The sequence below is a fragment of the Odontesthes bonariensis genome, chromosome 22 (assembly GCF_027942865.1).
Source record: "Odontesthes bonariensis isolate fOdoBon6 chromosome 22, fOdoBon6.hap1, whole genome shotgun sequence".
NCBI lineage: Eukaryota > Metazoa > Chordata > Actinopteri > Atheriniformes > Atherinopsidae > Odontesthes > Odontesthes bonariensis.
Window position 1 is genome coordinate 14,933,971 of NC_134527.1, and position 20,299 is coordinate 14,954,269.

At 41.5% G+C, this 20,299-nt stretch overlaps 1 protein-coding gene across 5 annotated transcripts in view; it reads right to left on the bottom strand.

Moving 5' to 3' along the window:
- LOC142372383 (mediator of RNA polymerase II transcription subunit 13-like) overlaps positions 1–20,299 on the bottom strand; it is an 84,885-nt gene that overhangs the window by 5,942 nt on the left and 58,644 nt on the right. For 2 of the 5 annotated variants that reach the window (XM_075455264.1, XM_075455262.1), the window contains exons 5-24: positions 10,938–11,083; positions 9,654–9,860; positions 8,628–8,792; positions 7,785–7,941; positions 7,564–7,668; positions 6,581–7,237; positions 6,065–6,272; positions 5,161–5,239; positions 4,914–5,035; positions 4,638–4,731; positions 4,232–4,449; positions 3,867–4,045; positions 2,682–3,604; positions 2,243–2,422; positions 1,903–2,132; positions 1,574–1,772; positions 1,164–1,452; positions 802–1,054; positions 521–709; positions 175–398 (exon numbers count right to left, since the gene is read on the bottom strand). In XM_075455264.1, the coding sequence (XP_075311379.1) occupies positions 175–398; positions 521–709; positions 802–1,054; positions 1,164–1,452; positions 1,574–1,772; positions 1,903–2,132; positions 2,243–2,422; positions 2,682–3,604; positions 3,867–4,045; positions 4,232–4,449; positions 4,638–4,731; positions 4,914–5,035; positions 5,161–5,239; positions 6,065–6,272; positions 6,581–7,237; positions 7,564–7,668; positions 7,785–7,941; positions 8,628–8,792; positions 9,654–9,860; positions 10,938–11,083 (4,824 nt within the window). The remainder of the gene's footprint in view (positions 1–174; positions 399–520; positions 710–801; positions 1,055–1,163; positions 1,453–1,573; positions 1,773–1,902; positions 2,133–2,242; positions 2,423–2,681; positions 3,605–3,866; positions 4,046–4,231; positions 4,450–4,637; positions 4,732–4,913; positions 5,036–5,160; positions 5,240–6,064; positions 6,273–6,580; positions 7,238–7,563; positions 7,669–7,784; positions 7,942–8,627; positions 8,793–9,653; positions 9,861–10,937; positions 11,084–20,299) is intronic. The other 3 variants (XM_075455266.1, XM_075455265.1, XM_075455263.1) reach the window with 3 other exon arrangements.

Sequence of the window (20,299 nt, forward strand, 5' to 3'; positions counted from 1 at the left end):
TACCAAATCTAAATAGGTTCCTCCTTTCTGAATCGATTTATATTTTAAAGTACTATGTATATATCTAAGCATTTCTTTAAAACAATCTTCTTGAAAATTAAAAAAAAACACCACTGACAACATCCCCATCCCACCTCAACTCTGTCATTATGGATCCAAACAACTATTTTTCACCTGTTGGGAACATCAATGTTGATAATGCAGGTCTCCAGGAGCTCCCCCTGCTGGTCGGTGCAGGACACCAAGATCCAGCGCTGGTCATGTGAAAGGCAGTAACCGACAAAGAGCACATTGTATTTTGGAGGGATTTCTGCCCATATCTCTCCTTGTTCTGGCTGCTTGGGACGGGTCGGGCCAAGAATGAATGGTGGAGAGTACAGCTGCAGTGGGCTGGGATGCTGAATAAAATAATAAATTTAAAATAATATAGACATGAGTGAGTGTTTCAGAATTATTATTTGTTTAAGAATATGACAAGTGTTGCTTAAAGTTAAGAAATCATAAAAACGCCCATGCTTACCTCTGGACTCTGAAGTACTGAACTGACAGTGGACACAGGTCCAAAGCCAGTCAGAGACTTGATATGTGTTTGCTGGGTTAGCAGTCGTCTGCACTGTGAATAACAAGAGAAAGCCAGGGAGCGAAGGTGTTGTAGGTACAAATGGTTCTCTCCACTAGCTGGCTGGAGAAGATATTGGCATGGCACCACCTAAAATACGGACAAAAGATGGGAAAAAATAACGACAACTGAATTTTGTTTAATTGTATCTGTATTAGTGTAAATCAAAGTATTTTTTTTACCTGTAATACCAGTGCAGGTCTTATTGCCTCAGGCAAAGTTTGCAGCATCTCTGTGTAACAGCGAAGGAGCCCTAGTAGCCAAATGCAACCTGACTCTACCTCTTCACCCTCTTCCTCGTCCCCCCCTTCATTTCTCATTCCACTTGGGCCAAGAAATGCGTCCACAATGTAGATAACAATAGCTGGTGGGTTAACATGGCTGTCCACTGAGTCGGCCTCAGTGGGGATGCCAATCCTTGACTGCTCAGCGGTGCTAGAAAAGGAGCAAATAAGGAAAGAAGTTTTACTATATTTGCATTGATACTTGATTAGTTCAAATAATACTTGAAATGTGGTCATTTTCCTGTGGGATTCAGTCTTACAGTTCAGGGGTTTCTGCTGGTGTGTTGGCTGATGGTGTGGAACTAGGTGTTCCTTTGGAATCGCCAGATGCCCCTTGGTTTGTCTCCCCCGTCTGGCCAGAGGTGGCTCCAGTTGGGGTTGAATTATTTGCTGCATTAGCCACACCTGGAGCTTGTTCTCCATCAGCAGCCCAAGATTGAGGCTGCCCGGAAGATGCAGGCTGAGCTGAAGAGGTGTTGTTTGTAGGAGGCTGGGCTTTGGGAGGTAACAGAAGACTGCTGTCCAAAGGCAGGGCTGAGAGCTGAGGACCTGAGAGAAAGAAAATAATTTGTTACTTTTTACACATAGATAATAAAATAAACACAATACAGTGTTTTATAGATTACATTAGATAAGATTGGATTTGATTATTATGTTTACTCATTCTAACCTAGCTGTTGTTTGCAAGCATAAGCATAGAGTTTAAGTTTTCCAAGGTTGTCATTGTGCTGCTGTCCAGCCCAGGGTCCAGTCAACCACTGGTCCACATCTAGCTCCTCAAGCTTTTCTGGTTCCACTTCCTCCCCCACACGCACAAGGCCATCTCTGGACACCTTGGCAAGAGGACGGTGCTTCCCAAGGCGGCATGTCTGGAGAAAGTAATATCACTCATTAGAAAAACAGAAAAAACACCACACTTTACAATCTGTGCGTGAGTTTTAGTGTTGTGTCATCTGCATTCAAGTTGAAATTTGGCGCTGCTTCTTATTCTAAACCTACCTCGTAAACAGCACCGAGCTCTTGGAAGAAGGCTCTGCCTGCTTCCAACAGGGAGGGGCTATTTGGACACACCACCACATAGGCCACATCCCGCTGCCCACCATAAGGTTCCAGCAGCAACTTCTCCCAAAAAGGCAACGCCAGAGGAGACAGCGCCAAGAAGTCCCTCTCTCGGTCGTAGCCTAGTAATACTGTGGGAATGGGCAGGGGCTCTGGCGACTCCTCCGAACCTAAGGAATTTTTTCAGATTGCATCTTCAGTCTGAGCATCTTTTTTATTTCTATAGTTTTACACGCAGCATGGAACTGAAAGCAGCATAGCAACGTATGTGCAAACTCACCATAGGAGCCTCTTCCAGCCATCTTGTGAAACTGCTGCCAGGTGAGAGGACCCTGAACGTGCTGGATGTTTTCCCAGGTCCGTCCTGTTCTCTTCTTCTGGATAGCATCCTGCAGGAAAGGCTGCAAAGACAGCAGCATACGAACCATGTCCTGTGATGACAACATGCTCATATTCACCACTTTGGACATCACACAGAGACACACACACACACACACACACACACAAACACACAGAGAAAGGGCACAAAAAAGATGCACAAATGTTAAAATAAAGTCCTAAATACAAAAAAATAAAAGACAGAGACACATCAAACGTGTTCTTTTCATGACATAAAAAGGCTAGGAATACAATACGCTATTAGCTTTAGTGTGTCCCGTGATGTATCCTTGGATGAATTATTCATATTTTAACTCTAGCAGTTAAATCACACTCCTTACCATTAGTGTGAGGCCAGGAATGAAGAGCACTGCTTCTGACAACAGCTAGATCCACTTTCCCTCCAGTGGGATTATCCACATACTGAAGCCCCTGTTCCAAAGCATTGTAACACTCAACACAGGCGTCACCTTCATCGGCCCACTGCTTTTCTGACATCCAGCTTTGGAGGAGTGCCCCCTTGCGGCCATGACAGGAACAGCTGAGGGGGAGATGTGGTGACGCCAGGGAGGAAATGGGCTGCGAGCATTGTTCCTGCAAAACGATCATGACTGACGGAGAGGCGGTATCCTGTGGCTGCTTGGCCCTGGAATCCACCATAGTTGGGTCCCGCCGACAGAGAGCTAGCCTCCTCTCAGCTGCTTGGCCTATCTCAGAAGTCCGACCAAATATATCCAGCTCATCCTCTAGAAAGAAGCCTGTGCCATGAGCCAGCCGCCTGTTCACAATGGCACTGAAGCCACACATACAGCGGTACTGATCTTCACGGGTAGAATCTGGGATATACACCCCCACATCTGCTCCCTTGACATTCATATTGCAGGCACAGATGCAGCAGCTGTCAAAGTTACGATCCTTGAAGACACTAAGGACAGAGTCTGAGAGCAAAAGGATAACATAAAGGCTGTGGGCCTCAGGCAGAGACGGTCCTGGCCTTGCCATGGGCTCTACAGAGCTAAGAGGCAGGCTAGTGGAGGGAGTGGAGACTGGTGAGCTGAGCTCAGTACCATCCTGTTTCACAGAGCCCTGCCCTGAGCTTGCAGCATTAATCCCCCTTGGAGTGCGTGGGGTTCGTGGGGTGGGCACAGAAAAGCGTGGTGTGGCAGGAGATGGCAGTATGCCAGTAGTGGTGCTCACAGAGGCAGTGGTGCCACTCATCTGGCCGTAGTCCTGGTCTGTGAGGGCGTTGACACTGGGAATGTTTCTATAAAAGACATGCATTGGAGGAGGCAAAAAGAAAAATAGTCAGACAGACAAACAAGATTAGTCTAACTGTCTGGGGAGTAGTTCTTAAATATCATGCAGCTCCTTACACTCAGCCACTTTTCCGACTCAAGCTAAAAAACAATAAACTTTATACTTTGCATTTATTATATTGACACAATCTGCTCAAACACACTATTCTTAAAACCTCACATAATACCTGAGCCCTTTGGCACAAAAGCTAGTCATGGTTGATTACTCACGTGTATCCATCCTTGGTGAAAGCAGTATTCTGAGAATGCATGATGGTGGCGAAATGCTCCATTTTGGGCAAGAGAGCCCAGGATGGACGATAGTAACACTGATCAGGAATCTTTAGCGGTGGGAGACTCCGACTGGGGAGGCAGGATAGTGGAGCAAACATGGAGGAGCCTATCTGTGGCTGGACAGAGAGGAAGGTGTACTTTGGTAATTGTAGTTTTTAGCAAACATCTCTAATCATTAGTAATGTAGTGAGTGGTAATAGGAGCAATCTGGTTCAGTGAGATTAATCTATTTAAAAAATACAATGTCCACATTCCCTATAATGAAGGAAGTTGGGGTGCTGATAGCTATAAATTCAGCTCACCTTGATATCATCTTGCCTGGGACTAGCCATAACCTCCTCCATGTCCATCCTGTACTCAGTGAGTTGGGCAGAGGCGAGCGACGGTAAGTGGTCCGTCGCTCCACTGGGTGCAGGAGGCTCTTGGCTTGGGGTGTCACGGTACGGCGTGATGGGAGAGAAGGCCGGGTGCTGCTCAAGAGAAGGTGGGGTGGGGAACATCCGCTGGAGATCTGCTACTGCTAAAAAGAGACAGACATGCAGAAAGAGAAAGAAGAAGGAGAGAGCCGTTCAAAGATGTTTAATGGATTTAAGAAATGATGCAATTGAAAAAATATTGCAATATGTAATTATTGAGTGTATATATACTCATTCAACATTGAGACATTACTGAAGGCTTTTTATTGAAATATTAGAACTCATCACTCACTTGATGGATAAGGTGCATTAACTCTGCCTTCTTTCCCAACAGGACGATCTTCTGACACACTTAGTTTGGTCGATTGCTGGTTTGGGTAAACAGTCTACAAATTATTATACAAAAGATGAATTTTTTTATACTACAACATTTTCTACACCAGAATAGTAACGGAAAAATAATGACTAATGATAGATTATATCAAGAGCTAATATTTGTGTTACTCAGCTTGTTTCACTAAATAACAAGCTTGCCTTACAGTTAAAAACTAAATAAAACATGTCTCACCACAAATTCTTCCTCATCGTCATCAAATATGTTGTCAAGATCAGAGATGTTGACCGCTAGATCTTTCTCTCTGGTGAGAGAAGGATTGGCTTTCGCGGCCGCGTCATCTTGACTTAAGTCATCTAAAACACACAAAGGACGTCAGACCAACTGTTAAAGAATACTCATGTGTAAATGCAGTCTAAAATGTGAACTGCACACAGTCTACTGTAGAATATGTTCGTGATGTTGGTGATTATATTCCCACCTGACTTTGGAGCCGAGTTAAAAATGGACATAGCATCTTTTCCATCAGACAGCGAACCGTTGCTGGTGATTTCTTCTCCCTTGAGGATGAATTAGGAGAAAATGTGAAAATCTTCATTCAAAACTTGGTCCAACTTCAACTAAATACAAATTAAAAAGATATAATACATATAAAAACATTATTACTTTGCAAAACAAATCACCCTAAATTAGGGTGAATAATTAACATAATTTGTTAATTATGTTTAACAAATAATGTTAAACATAATTACCTAAAATTAGACAAATTTGTCCCACAATTGCAGAGCTGTCTTACAATTCACATTTTTAACGCAACATGTTTGCATTGTGTACCAAATTCTGTACCAAAATGTAGAGCATTGTGTTTTCAATGTGAAGAACATATTTTTGGCCACTTGGTGGAAGCAGAGACAAATACTGACAATGAATCTGACATGTTGCTTTTAAAAGATTTAAGGACTGATTTACACAGCAGCTTTCACGCAACATTATTAGTATTCAGTTGGTGTTTCTCAGCACCTGGTGGATTTAAGCACATAATTCAGTCTCCATTTAGCTGCTTTGGTTCTATGCAACCTCCAAACTGAAATATATGGTTCTTGAGTAGTTAACTCTCACCATCACGTTCCTAAAAAAGCCACAAACGTTCTTTGTCTGCTGTTTAGGGTGGACGGGTCGGTTTAGGCAAGTTAATCAGAAAACTGCTGTTTGTTTTAACAAAGTCGATGACAGCTGCAAAGATAAATCAGACGGCATGTCTGCTCTCAGATAAACCATAAACTGCAGTCTTTTGGCTATAATCCCATCTTAAGAATCAATATAAAGAAGAGTCTTACATTTGTCCTGAAACTTTACTTACAACTTCTTAAACTGTTTTATTTTACCTTGGCCTTCTTGCTGGCTTCTCGCCCTGAGCCTTTTAACCTCTTCGAGAAAGTGTACTTAATATCGCCTTCCTTAAAGTCGTAGGGATCATCTCCACTCTCCCGTAGCGTCTCCACTCCTGGCTGCTCGAACACGCCCAAAGTGTGGATGTGGTCCCTCACTCTCTCCTCAGAGAGTTTAAATCTCTTTTGAGTCTGTGTGTATAGTCTGAGGAAGACAAAGACAGAAACAAATGCAGCAGTAGTTCATTCATTTCCTCCTTCTTGACTTATTTTGTGTACATTTACATTCTCACATTCCAAAATAATTCACATGCTTTTATTGGATGTGTCAGATATTGTAACTGCAGTACTACCTTACAATGAATCCACACTCTTTGTTGTTCATGTTTTGTATCTGGTTTGATTTAGGCTCAGGTGGCTATGTCCAGGATAATAAAGTCTCTTTAATGGGACTCTTAATCACTATTTGCCATTCCCAAACCAAATGCTCTTATCTGTTTGCAACCCTCCTACCTTTTAAGCGAAGTTCCTTCAGTTGTTCCTTCTGTCTTCATGTCCTCTAGTTTATCAGCAGGGACTTCAGGGGGTCTGAAGTCAGTCTTATCAGTCCTGGGAGTCCTGAAGCCTCTCCACCAGCCAGCCACATTCTCCCTCTGCCTCAGCAGAGCTGTATACACAGATGTGTCACTGGTAATCAATCCAAATCCTGAAGCTGCATCTGAACACACAGGCATATCCACAGGGGCATCTGGAATCTCAGGGTCCTGTATTCTGGGGTGTGGGCTGAGAGTGGGTGGAAGTGGAGACATTGGTGAATTTAGAAGGGACTCGGGGGGTTTTCTGCCATTGGAGAGGGGCTTGGAATACTTGCAGTCTGGCAGAGAGGCCAAGGGCTCCATGGCTGGCTCAAGTGCAACAAGGCCCCCAAGCTGGGGCCCTCCAGGTGAGTCCTGTTCCAATGGGGTCTCCTGTGTGATAGACAGACGGTGGTGGAAGGGAATCACAGCTGGCCTCTTGGACTGTTTGTCAGCCTTTTCTGCCTTGTCACTGGTCTTGTGTTTGGGCAGGGAGGGAGGATATAACGACGGACCAGACGACTGTGTGGGGTTGGCACCAGTCTGAGGATTGGCAGTGGATGCGTTGGTCATATTCAGCTTCTGCTGCTTTAACCTGCAGTGCAAAAGAAGAATTATTTACATAAAACCGTCTCTAGGGTAAAGCACTCAAAAGTGGTGTCCCTGAATGCACAGCTTAAACACGTTGTCAGGACATAGAGCAGTAAGAGAGTTTCAATCATAGAACAGTGAATACTGAAGAGTGGCTCAAAAGTCAGTGTTTTAAAAGATGTAAACTATGTTGGTTTGAACGGATGCATAATGCAATGCCACCCCGGAGCAGAGTCTTTATCACAGCACCTATCAAATTTAAGCAGTTTGAATACTGAACACGTTAAAATAATGCTTTTACTAAACAGCTTGGCTGCAGGTCTGTCGTACCTGGAGCAGCTGCAGGGCGCTCTCGCTCCCAAATCATTGAAGTTCCACGTGGCAACTCCATTTGGCCCTTCCTTACTTTGTGCTATGTCAGTCGGCTGATTCGGTCTGCAGGGAACAAACAAATCCATGAGGGCTCCAGCTCAGCTGCATTATTGCACTTATCATACAATAATAATCACTCCAAATAAATGTAGGCGGAAATAAATGTAGGTATGTCATACACGTGCTGAGGCTGGTTGAGATAGCACTCCCTCCAGGCCTGATGGACCACCTGACAAGTCAGCTTCTTCCCAGAGTGCTTTGGGCTGATGCTGGTGATCCCCATGCTACTGTCTGGTGTAGGGACACTGGAGACTGAGGTCACAAAGCCACTGTCCGCTGAAAAGACAAAGGATGCAGCAGATGTTATGATAGAGGAGTGAGCACAGACTTTCTAAGACCAATTACATTCAAGCTATCGGTACATATTTCAGGAGGGACGCATGGGAAAAATCATGAAAGAGGCAGAGGACTTTCTTTTAAGGGATGGGCTTTTTTTCTTCAGCACAGGCTCTTTTTCACTCATGAACAGTTGTGACTTATGAGTTTATACTCCCACTGAATTTCTTGTGGTACATTAAATTGGGTTGTGCCTGCCACAAAAACCCAGCCATGACTTTTTGATTCTTTAATCTCTTGCATGTATTGATCTTTACCTTTACTCAGCAATAAAACAAACAGAAGATAAACTACTAAATTCGTGTAAGAGCTTTAGACTAATGAGTGTAAACCAGTGTAAACCTTCCAGCCTAAGCATATTTTCCTACAGAGAATATTTTATAGCTATTCATTTGCCTGTAATATGTAAGATATGTTTTAACATTTGCTTTCTGTTGAGATGCATATGATGTCACAGTATCTATCACAAGCATGTTAGGAGTGAAACCGTCTAGTTGAGAACACTTCAAGTTATGGTTTAACAAATGCTGTGGTATTCAAACTACAAATTTTCTGTGATGTTGTACCACGCATGTACTGTATAATCTAATGTTCTGCAGGAAGGTTCATGCATGTGTATTTGTTACCAGAACAGGGCTGCTCTGGTGATGTTGGTGGAGTCAGAGGCACGCTGCAGTGGTTTTGCTCCTTATTGAGACCCTGAGCCACAGGAACAAGTGGAGGCTGCTCCACCGGTAGGTCCCACTGGGTAATTAGCACAAAAGAAGCTGGGTAGGTCATCCTTACTCCACCTATGAAGAGAAAAAAAAAAAGGGGATTTACAGATGCGAATAGCTGTCGGCCATATTTAACTCTAAGTTTAATTAATTTTATTTTGAACGACTGTAACAGTGTAAACAACAATGATTACTTTTCATTGTGCCTAAAATGTCATCAGCACCAGTCTCTCTATTCACAAATATTTGTAGTAGCTACATGTGATGTAATGCAATCTCACTGCTTTCTCACTTATTGCTTAGATGAAACAATATCAAATCAAATAAATCCCTATACACTCTCTCTTTCAGGTTAATTTTAGGCTTTCCTCTTTAGATGAAAAAGCCACTGGTATCCAAAGGAGCTTTAATTGTAATCAGGTCAAGCTGACGCTGTGGGATCAGGCTGATTAGACTGTTAGTGAAACTCCCTGCAGTTTATACCTCAGCTTCCTGACTGCTCCTCTTTGTCTGTCTTACTCTCTCGTCTCTTGCCTTCCAGTCATCTCCCCTCTTCCACTCTCAGATGTGTTAAAACAGTGTGAGAATCAATGCAGTAAAAGCAACACAGCTAGTAATACCTCAGACAGCCTGGGAGTCTACGCACAGACTGAGAGTAATCAATTAGATGTTGATTCCTTACTATTTGCTTTAGTAAACGTGGACTAATGCAATTATTCACTGCTGTTTGCAAGCTGAAAGATCTGCAGTGTTGTCCACTATGTGCTGCTTTATGGTAATAGGAAGTAATGTGCAAGACATGTATTACATTTTAGATTAACTCCACAGCAAAGGCCTGAAACTAACTTTTTCACAGATGTTTTTTTAGGCTTTGCACACTGCTTTCATTGCAACAGTTATGCTATTCACTCTTTTGTATGATCTTTTTTACCGTACCTACAATGACCTCAACTGCCACATGACAGCTGCGATCATAGGCCTGGCCTGCTTCCTCCTTCGCCTTCTCACTGCTTCCTTCTTTCTGCTGGAGTACCATGGGATAGAAGTAGCTCCACTCCTCCATCAGCTTCCGTGTTGCTGGGTCACTCATCTTGTAGGCCTGACCTGTTAGAGTACCACTCAGACCGTATGGACTCAGTACCACTGCACAGAAGATAGAAATTGATAGAATAGATTAGATGAAGGAAGATGTAAAGCAGATGTAAGACATGAAAGCAAAAGCAAACACTTCAGCGGCCTTAAAACATTTCCTTAATGTTTTCAGCTTTTGATCTTTATATTTCTTTATTTTTTGGACAAAGACACTCTAGTTAAATAATCAAATTTGATATAATGGAAGGTTCCCTTAACTTTGTCACTTATTCCATAGCTCAGTTTACACATAATGTTAATATTTAGCCAGTTAGAAGCGTAAAACCAGAAACTTAACCACTAACGTTTAGAGGTAGAACTAAGTACATTTTCTAAAGTACAATGTTGAATAACTAAGGAATGGCCCGTGTCATTTTCTGCTTCTACTGTAAGAACAGTTTGATGGAATATTCTGTACTATTTTCAAAAATCAAAACTAATACATTTATTGTTAGCACTTCCAATGATTGGCAGTTTTAATGCGAGTATCCATTTTACATACGAAATATATGACTGACTTATGAACTCAGAAGTAGAAAAAATACAGATAATTAACTAAACTTTGACATACTATAGAAGAAAAATTCTGATTATGTATTGTGTCAGTAATAATATACAACAACAATGTGAATCTGTACATTGGACAGCCAAACATTTGACTGTACATGAAATTTCTATCTGATTTCCATCTTTTTTTCAATGCCAAATAGAGCTCCTCACTTGTCAAACAAAATACTAAAAACACACTATGAACCACACACGTTGTACATTGTCATGATCTTTCATTATGATAAATATGGACACTGCAGTCTCTTTAAAAACAGTGTGATCACTTTTAATTTTTCTGGAAGGTAGCTCCTGAAAAAATGAAAGATCTTATGTATAGAAGTTTAATACCAATCTGAATAATTCCAGTACAGATAACTCGGCATGTCCATATTGCAGTAAGGCCATCAACATACTCATTCTAGAGACTTACTCCTCTTTTCCACCATCAACCCTCACTAAATTGTCACTGTAGAATAACTTTTGTTTTTTTATTCCATGTACATAAGCATAATAAAAAAAACAATGGGTTTTTGGTGTTACCCTGAACTGGTGTGGTGGAGGTCTGCGCAAGGTGGATGTGGTGCTCTGTGATGTGGTACGCAGGCTGGTGCTGGACGATCTCCACGCTCGTGCACACATTGCTCTCCCCGTGGAGGAAGAAGGAGAAGGAACATGACAGCTGTTCGCTGAGGACAGACAACAGTTAAAGAGTTGAAAGATGAAGTCACAGATTGGCATTAACAGTGCAGAAATAGGCTGGTGTGAAGTATATCTTCTGTGTGAGCAGACTGAGTTGATCAGGGAAACATGCTGGGCAAAGCCCGCACTCTTGAGTTTCAAAAAACATGGCTGCAAATATGAGTTTGTTCAATGAATCAGATCCCTCTCTCAATGACCATTTTAATTACATTCACAATTACCGACAATTTAATTAAATTCAGATTTAAATAGAATGAAAAATACATTTGAGACTTAGCAGATTTCTGCATCAGATGTGCTGAAAATGTTACGCATGCATATGGCTTCCATGACATGAGAAATGAGAAATAAGATATTTTCTCAACATCAAACATCAATTCAGTAAGAACATACTCAAAGTGTGTCTGTGTAAAGGCCTTACTAAGCGCTACTGTCACTGATCTTCTTCATCAGTACCCACATATGCTCCTTATTGCGGGTATAAATCCTTGTTTGTTTATGACTGATTGGGGAAGCTGCATGTTAACATATGCAACATTCTCTTTATTACACATTCTGTGCATAGTTCATCATGCATTGCTCTTTTTTTAATCATGAAGAAATAATTGTTGCAGCTTTATTGCAATCTATACAGCAGTGGGCGGCCTGAACGTCATTAACGACCTCGACAGCTTCACTGATGTATATTTTTAATCTATAAACCTTCTTTCTACCTTGGTTTATATATATCAGAATGACAATAACGTCAGCAGGTACTGTAATCGCTTTGTGATTACCCTGCTGCCTATGCAATATCCCCTTTGCCCTGAGGGAGTTGGACCTCCATTTGAGCCGTAATGGATCATCAAATTCAATAAAATGGCCAGTTCCACACTCATGGTCACAGCTAAACAGTCTCTCTGAGCCAGATATCTTACTGTTGACCATGACAGCCTCCAGATGGCGCTTAATGCACCCAAAGGTAGAGGGAGCCAATTTTTTCTGCTTCATAAACATTCCTGATGCTCCCAGAGAAAAACATACCCTCATGACAGCAGGTGGTTTGAACACAGGTCTGCGCAATCACAGGAGGAAAAAACAAAGCTAAAGTGTGTATGCATGCCTGCGACAAACAAGCACAAAGGCACAAGACGCCTGTACTTATACAGGAACCCCCCCCCGCCACACACATACACGCACAAACACAGCAGTAGTCCGTCTTCTCTGCATTTCACATCTCTACAACGGATGAGTCAAAATGCTTTCAATGTCACTGCCCTCCAACCTTGTCCTCGGTGCATCATTCCACCATATGAAGGGCTATATTTAGCTGCATGGGGAAACAGCTGCAAGTCAAGGGTAACAGTCTGCTCTACACATATACACACAACCACATTTAACATTTAGGGATGTTCAGCTTCTCTGATGTCATATGCTTTCATTTATTCTGAGTGCACTAAAATCTCAATGCAGTCATGAGCATGAGGGCATTGACACTGGTTCAACAACTCCACCTCCCGATGGAGCAAATAACGTCTGTGTTGGTTCACAGCGCAAAAAAAAACACTGCAGTTTAAAAATAAAAGCTCAAAGATTGTACAATGTTTCCCTCACTCATTTCCCTTTTAAAATACTGAGATGTAGTTTACATCCTGCTTTGAGACAATGTCAAAGTGTGATGACTCACTATGTGATTACATTAAAGTTCACTGACTTGCAATATGACCATGTAGATGTACATAATTGCTGATTTGGCTACAAATGCTTAAAAGAAGACTTAGGGAGCGTGCTTTGAGACCTTGAGTTCAAGACCTACTTCAAATATTCTCACAGATCATTCATTTCTTAACTTCACACTCCCAAATTGTTAAAGTTTTGCATTCAAAACACCATATCAAGGCTAACAAATATTTGTCTCAACAAATATGGTTAGATATTACAAAATATGTGGTAGCTTAGACATTTTACTATTCGTGATTAGGGGTTCCCGTCATGTCACATGGCTGCTGTCCAAAAAAGCAACCATTGAATATGTTACAATCTCAACATCTCAACCGCCTACTGACTTACTGACTCCCTTAAGGCTCATTTAAACAGACCAAAAAGCAGGTAATCACAGTCAGAACTCATCCCTCTCTGTATCTTTTTTTGTCTCAAACCAACGACAGACATAGAATTACAGGCTAGCATCAAACAAATCGACCTGATACTGTGTGTGAACACTGTTACAAATGCTATTCATGAATATTATTTCAATTATTTAATATTTAAAGATGAGGCAATGTTTTAGCTGGGGAATCAAGCGCTATCGATAAACAAATATGATTAAAGTCAATCAAGCTAACAACGAATCCATGACGACTGTAACATAAGATCTATTGCATCTGCAATGAAGTGCAACCCCATGCAAGTCGGGGAAAAAGTAAAGGCACAAAAAGAGCATCAAACTGCAGTCTGACCCAGCTGGGAGATTGATGCTCCCTGTCTTTTACAAAGGGCATTTTCCTGCTAAGTAAGCGGGTATGAGTGTGTGGACACACCGGGCTCCTTGCATCCTCTGGGGCTTTTGTGCTGTCGGTGTATGTGTGTGAGAACGGCAGACAGATATGTGAGGCGGCTGTGTGTGCCTGGCTGTATGAGTACAGGTATTAATAAATGAAGAGGAGTGATGGCTGAGACATGCCTAAGGGCTGACAGTACAGGCAAAGAGAAAAAAAGAGAACTGACTCTGATGGGGGGGTCCACATGAGAAAAAGATGGAGACATAAGGAATTAAGGACATGCCTGAGTAAGATTGAGACAAAATGAGAAAGTAGCTGGATAGAGAGGAAATTAGACAGACAGGGTAGGAAAGACTCCATAAAAAATGAGAAATGAAAGCAAAACCAGTATGAGAGAATGAAGAGGAAGTGAATTATTCAGCGCCACACACTGAAACTGCTGCACACATGAGATCAGAGTTTTAATGGCCAGCTACTGAGCACAATTTTATGTTGAAATCAATCAGGTAATATAGAGCCAAAGAACACACAGACACATCAAATACCGACGGTGACGCTTGCATTTAGTTTCATATGTACTGCATGTGTTTCAACTCTTTGCGTATTGTAGATTAGAATTTTGCTAAATCTAATGTATCATACATTATATCTCCCTTATATGCCAACATCTTATGCATCAGAGTTTGTACATCGTAATGGGTGACACCAAATTAATGCACATAAACGTGCAGTTTTAATCAAATTTGAACATGTACAGTACACTCGATGTGTCTCTGACTGTCAGAGACAATTAGGCGAAAGGGTACTGTGTTGAGTCCATGTAACAACATCTCTTTTCACCCCACAACAATCTTACCAGTCAGCCAGACAGCCTGCAGGGGAGCTGGTTAATGTCTGACATGCATCATGGGCACACACACAAACACACACACACACACACGTGCGCGCTTCCAAAGAAAATAGTAACAGTTGACTGTATTCTTGAGCTGAGCTCTGATATCTGATCCAAAGGGAAAGTGATAAGAAAGATTAATAAAACAATGATAAGTAAAACAACCATGTGCATCATAAACAAGGCTCTTATCTCAACTATTAAAGGCATCAAAATCAGATGGTGTCATAACAGGGGTTACAGAGTAACTACAGCAGAGATTCTCTCAAATCTGGGGGAATAATCTGCTTAATCTCCACCTTAAATGTTCCGTCTGCCACCACAGAAGCACCGTTATGCGATATCATCTTCTTTCTAGCTAACTCTTCCCACACAATCACACATGAGTAGACACTCCTTTTGTGTGTATATGGACCAATGTGGAGGATGTTTACACTCTCATAATCTCTTGTAAGTGGCATGTATCTCCAAAAACTTCTTCCACTGCATTGGCACAATTACTAAATTTATTCCATACAAATAAATCTTACCAAACCACCTAACATGCATAACAATGCTCAGGCTTATGCGGGCGCATGTAAATGGTGCTGCATGAACATGTACAGCAGTACACAGCGCTATTAAAAGTAACATAAGGCGGATGCACCAAGTTTGATGTATTATTCAGTGGCCCCCTGTGGGTGTCTTTAACCGGTGCTGCTATCACAATGTTTGTGCTCAAATGCTATTTATATGGATTCGCAATGAAAAGGTGCCACACTCAAGGACACAAACTGTGCACACTAAGGCTCTTTGTACAGGCACGGGATCCACAGAAATATCAAACATCTATGATTTGAAATGAGATTATGTGAAGTCCTGAAAACAGCAGAGAATAACTGTGGACGTATTTCACTTGGCCAGTCTCACACAAATGTTACCAGGTGGAGAAGCCTAAGTCGCTAACCACGAAAAGAACATCAATGAAAGCCATCAGAGGCTTTTACTTCACATCTGTTGTCCTAATTAACAAAACAGGAAAAGGGTCGGGTTGTAGGTTGCCGCTGTGATGTATCACCGTCCTCACAACTGATCTGTATGTTGTTTTCGCTGCTCCTTTTCCATTTCTTCCACTTCTACCGGTTACTGGTTTCTCACCGGTAAAAATCTGAGGGATAGTGCATCTTGTGTTCGTTCCATTTTGTCACACAAACACACAGAACGTGTTTCAGATGAGAAGAAACAAATGACTCAATCATGCAAATAGCTAATAAGCTTTCCTATGACTGAGGGTTGTTGAGCTTTTGCCTGGAACTTTACTCACACAGTTAATTATGAAAAAGACTGAGCAACATTGTACTGTCAGTCTAATTCCCCGTCTAAATGTGTAGGCAGTCAATGAGCCACTGCATAAACCTTTAGCATAGTTATAGTAATAGCCAAATTCATTCATTCACTTAAGTGGACATTTGAGTTTCATTCTTATTCTTTCCTCCACACATACATTGTGCCCTGCCAGTCATCATTCAGGCAACAGCTACTTATCCATCTAGTTTGGCTGTCAGTGCATCTTACAATCTGCTGCTCAAGGGAGTATTTTCCTTGTCAGTCACCTTTGTAACCTGTCAAAAAAAATCTTCTGGCCCTCAATAATGCCATATCTGGCAAATTTAACACAATTTAGCTTAACACTGATTGAAGATAAATAATGAATGACGTTCTTTCTTACTCTCATTACAACTGGGAATGGTCTGTTTTTAACTTCCTTAAAGCACCAGAGGGGTGGGGATCACAAGCTATTCTTTTTTTTATTTATTTAAATCTATTGTTATTTCCTATACTTGGGGAGACTCTCTACTTCCTTCCACTGCTGCCAATATCCATCTGTCATGGCATTTGAATTGTGCAAATACATAAGAGCAAACAAACACTCTTGACATCTGTAAATTCATTGCACAGGTCTAATTGAAGATCGGCACCTGGGGTTTAGGGGGTGATTGAAATTAAATAGAAATAGAGCAACAGTGGAAAAAAATGAAGAACTGTGTCTATTTATTCATCTTTTTATTTATGGTGATTCTGTGACCTTGTCATGATGCCCGACACCAAATGTCTGTTGCCAAGGAGATGGTTAATGTCTCAATGTCAGACTTATAACAAAAAAAAAACCTGCTCTGTTTATTTGGGTTGGAATTTCTGAGAATTCCAACAGGAAATGTAGCACACTCCTGTTTCTAAATCAGAGGCCAGGGGACAAGTCTCTTACACAAAACAATAAATATTATTTATGCATGGGTTTATGGTCATTAGTGAAATGAAAGCAGCTATATAAAAAAAAAGCTGTGCACTATAAGAATTGACCGAACTAATGAGAGACTCTAATACATCCATTCAGCCGTCTACAGTAATGATTCATTTACGACCCCCTACCTTCTCTGATCCCCACCCTGCCACCACCCACACTGAGGCTCCTCCTCACCCTTCCTCTCTCTGATGCCGCGTCTCCCCTGCTCGTTTTGTATTCCTGTAACTCTCTCTCTCTCTCTCTCTCTCTCTCTCTCTCTCTCTCTCTCTCTCTCTCTCTCTCTCTCTCTCGCATGCTCCCCTCATCGTCTGATGCAATGCGTTACCAACACAGAGTGCTTTCCTCCCATTCAGACACAAAGGGAGCAGGAGTATTGGGTTAAGAGGGGGGGGTGGGGAGAGGGATAGGATGGTTGGGGAATCATCTCCTGGATGCACCAATCCCTGCTATGCTCCGGGGACATATACCAGATAAAGACCAGATAAGTCTGACAAAGGCGGCAGTGCCAGGAGTTGGCATGAGTGTGGAAGCATGGCATGGATATTAGCACCAAAGCGCCCCCTGTTGGGGATAAAAGACACAATTTGGAAGTGAAGAAGAGACAAAGAAGGTGTTGATAGAGGAGGTCATTAAATGCCTAACTGAGCAGTGTTCCCTCATGGCATGAAAACACTGATGGCCCGGGATCTGGAGGGGTTGTCTAAACTCACACTGTGAATGTCAACTGTGGGCTAACATTTCGATGGTGGAAATAAGAGATGATGTGTGTGTTTGTCTGTGTTTATGTGTGAGGGCGAGGAAGATAAGATAACAGGAGGGTATTTAGGACCTCTTGTGGACTGCTGGAAGTGAGCAGTGGTGATGCATTGAAATTAATAAATGCAGGCTCAAAAAAAAAAAAGACATCTCCATAAGATTTGAGTTTGTTTGTGTGTGAGTGTTGAAGAACATGTCTCTTTCTCCCCATTTCTCTTTCAATCTTTGCTTTCAGGATGTTCAATAATTCACAGAGAGAACAAGTCTGAGTTGGCTCAGCAGGGGGCGTAGAACATATTCCAACAGAGCTGTGGAAATGAAGAGGAATTAACATGATGCACAGAAGTCTCCCGCACGCACACACACATACACATACACATACCAAGCTCTGCACACACTAAAAACCTGGGTGCAACTTTCAAACAACTATATATATACATACATAGAAATGTGCAGTGTCCTTACGCCTCCCTGCTTTCTTCTCCTTATATCATTGAAATCACCTCTAATTATCTAAGCTTTACTGCCACCTGGTAGTTTGTAATCTTGTCTATATTTGGTCACCTGTGCTATTAAAGTTCTATACATTTTTCTGATTTCTCTTCCAAGTGAATTCATCGTCTCTTCAATGTCAAACGAAATAATGTACAAAATAAATACACACAGGGAAACAAGGCATCTGAAAACCTCTACAAAGATAAATAAAACAACCACAAGGATTAAAGCTGGGGTCACCTTGCGTGGTTAGTACAGTGTTAGATGTCTGGTGCAAGCACAGAATATGATGCATCACATTTTATTAGATCAATTGTATGATACTAAAACAAAATTCAGTCTAGTTTTTTTTTTTTTAAGATTCAAACTACCCAACATTTATTAAAAATATTTAAATCACTTAGATGCTGTAAATTCAATATGAACAGAGCAGTTGCTAAGCAACAGCAAACATTCCAGCCCTTAAGGCTAACATTAGCAAACAACTGCTGACAAAACGTAAAAGTGACAGACAAAATGTCACCTTCAGTACACAACTCATGCTGACTGTGTCCACCATCCTCTCAGACTCATTCAAGCTTCTGCTTTGCTTTTCCTCTCTGCAAGGTTTTTTCCAACCTTGCAGAAAATGGTTGTATGTTCTCGTGTGCTTCCACATGAGATCACATGAGATCGCAGGAGGTGGTGCATTGTTTTTTGATTGCTCCCCCTCTCCCACAATGATCTTAAAATTCCCCATGAAACAGCGGGTGCAGGGATTTCTATCTGCCCATGTTGATGTTTCTCCTGTGAAAACTGATGCGGATGAGGCCACCCCTCTCCTAAAACAGCTTGCTTGCTCTAATTGGTCAGCCATCCTTGGCCTGCAGAGTCTATCTGCATCAGCTCTGAAATATTCATTGTTGGACCACATGTCACATTGGTTATGTATAATGCAAGATATTTACATAAACCCTTAAGGTTCATTGGAGGATAATTCAATGCACAATGTTCCAAGCTACTATTTTAAGACAATAAATTAGAGGTGATTCATTTTATTCAACCATGTGCTTGATGTGATTCAATCATTCAAATTTCAGTAGAAAAGAATCATGCCCGTGTTCCAATGACAACTCAAATGTCTATGAACATATCTCTTGTTTAGTTTTATTTTATTATTCATTATTGCTTCTTGCGGACATTTTTAAATGAAAAAAATTTTAACTAAAAACAGAAAACAAAACAATGCAAAAATTAAGCCGGTGTCACCTTGGAGGCTCGAGGTGGTGACTATTTTTTACATGTGAGGAAAGCGGTTCTCAGCAAAATAGACGAGAAAAACATTATTTCACCACAGTTTCTGTGTAATGGCAACACATCATAGACAGCTTATCTGTTATGATGATGATTGATAATGATAATGAATGACTTACAGTTCATGTTGCGTGTTACAGGTTACAGCGAGTCATATCCAGCAGGGAAAACCCAAAACTGTGCATTTATGGCTTTCAATCGTGTCTTTTAGTATCAACCTGTTTTCATAAAGCATTACCTTTAATATGTGTAGACTTGAATTATTTGTACAACTTTATGTAATCACAACATACTCAGATTAATCAAGTTATCTTGAGTTCCGCGTGCTTGTGTTGTTAATTATATTCAATCATTCAAGTTTCAAAAACGCCAACAAGTTTGCAATTTTTTTAAGTAAAAGGCAACTTGTTAAATTTTATAGTGTAACCACTGGTAAAATCAAAGTGTTTGAAAACCCATAAGAAAAGGGCCACAGTAGCAAAATGGGGAGCACAGATGCCCCATTCTGTCTTTCTAGTTTCTCCTGGGGGATCCCTAACCATTCCCAGGCCAGCTGGCAGACATAATCTCTCGAGCGAGACCTGCATGAGCCACGGGCCTCCCTCCTCACCACAAAGTACATAACAGCGCCTGCACCACTGCACCCATTCCCCCTCACTCATGATACTTAATCATGTAGTCTTTTGGAGGGAATAAACCATGCCTCTTAAAAACGATTCCCTTATTTTACTATGGTGGTGAAGGACACTTCTGATTCCCCTCCGTTCCGCTCGTATCCAATCATTCAATGGCACCCTAGCACTAACTGAAGCATCTGCATTCATTGTTAGAATTTATTTGGGTTTCTTCATCTATTGCATCATCTCGATCTGCAGTATATTTCGCCACAAGAGTGATCTTAGGTTCAAAAATGTCCCAATCGCATCAGTTCTCCTCACAATACTCCCCTACAAGCTGGGCAAGTGACAAACACCCTCTCAATGTGTCAAACAATTGGACTTCC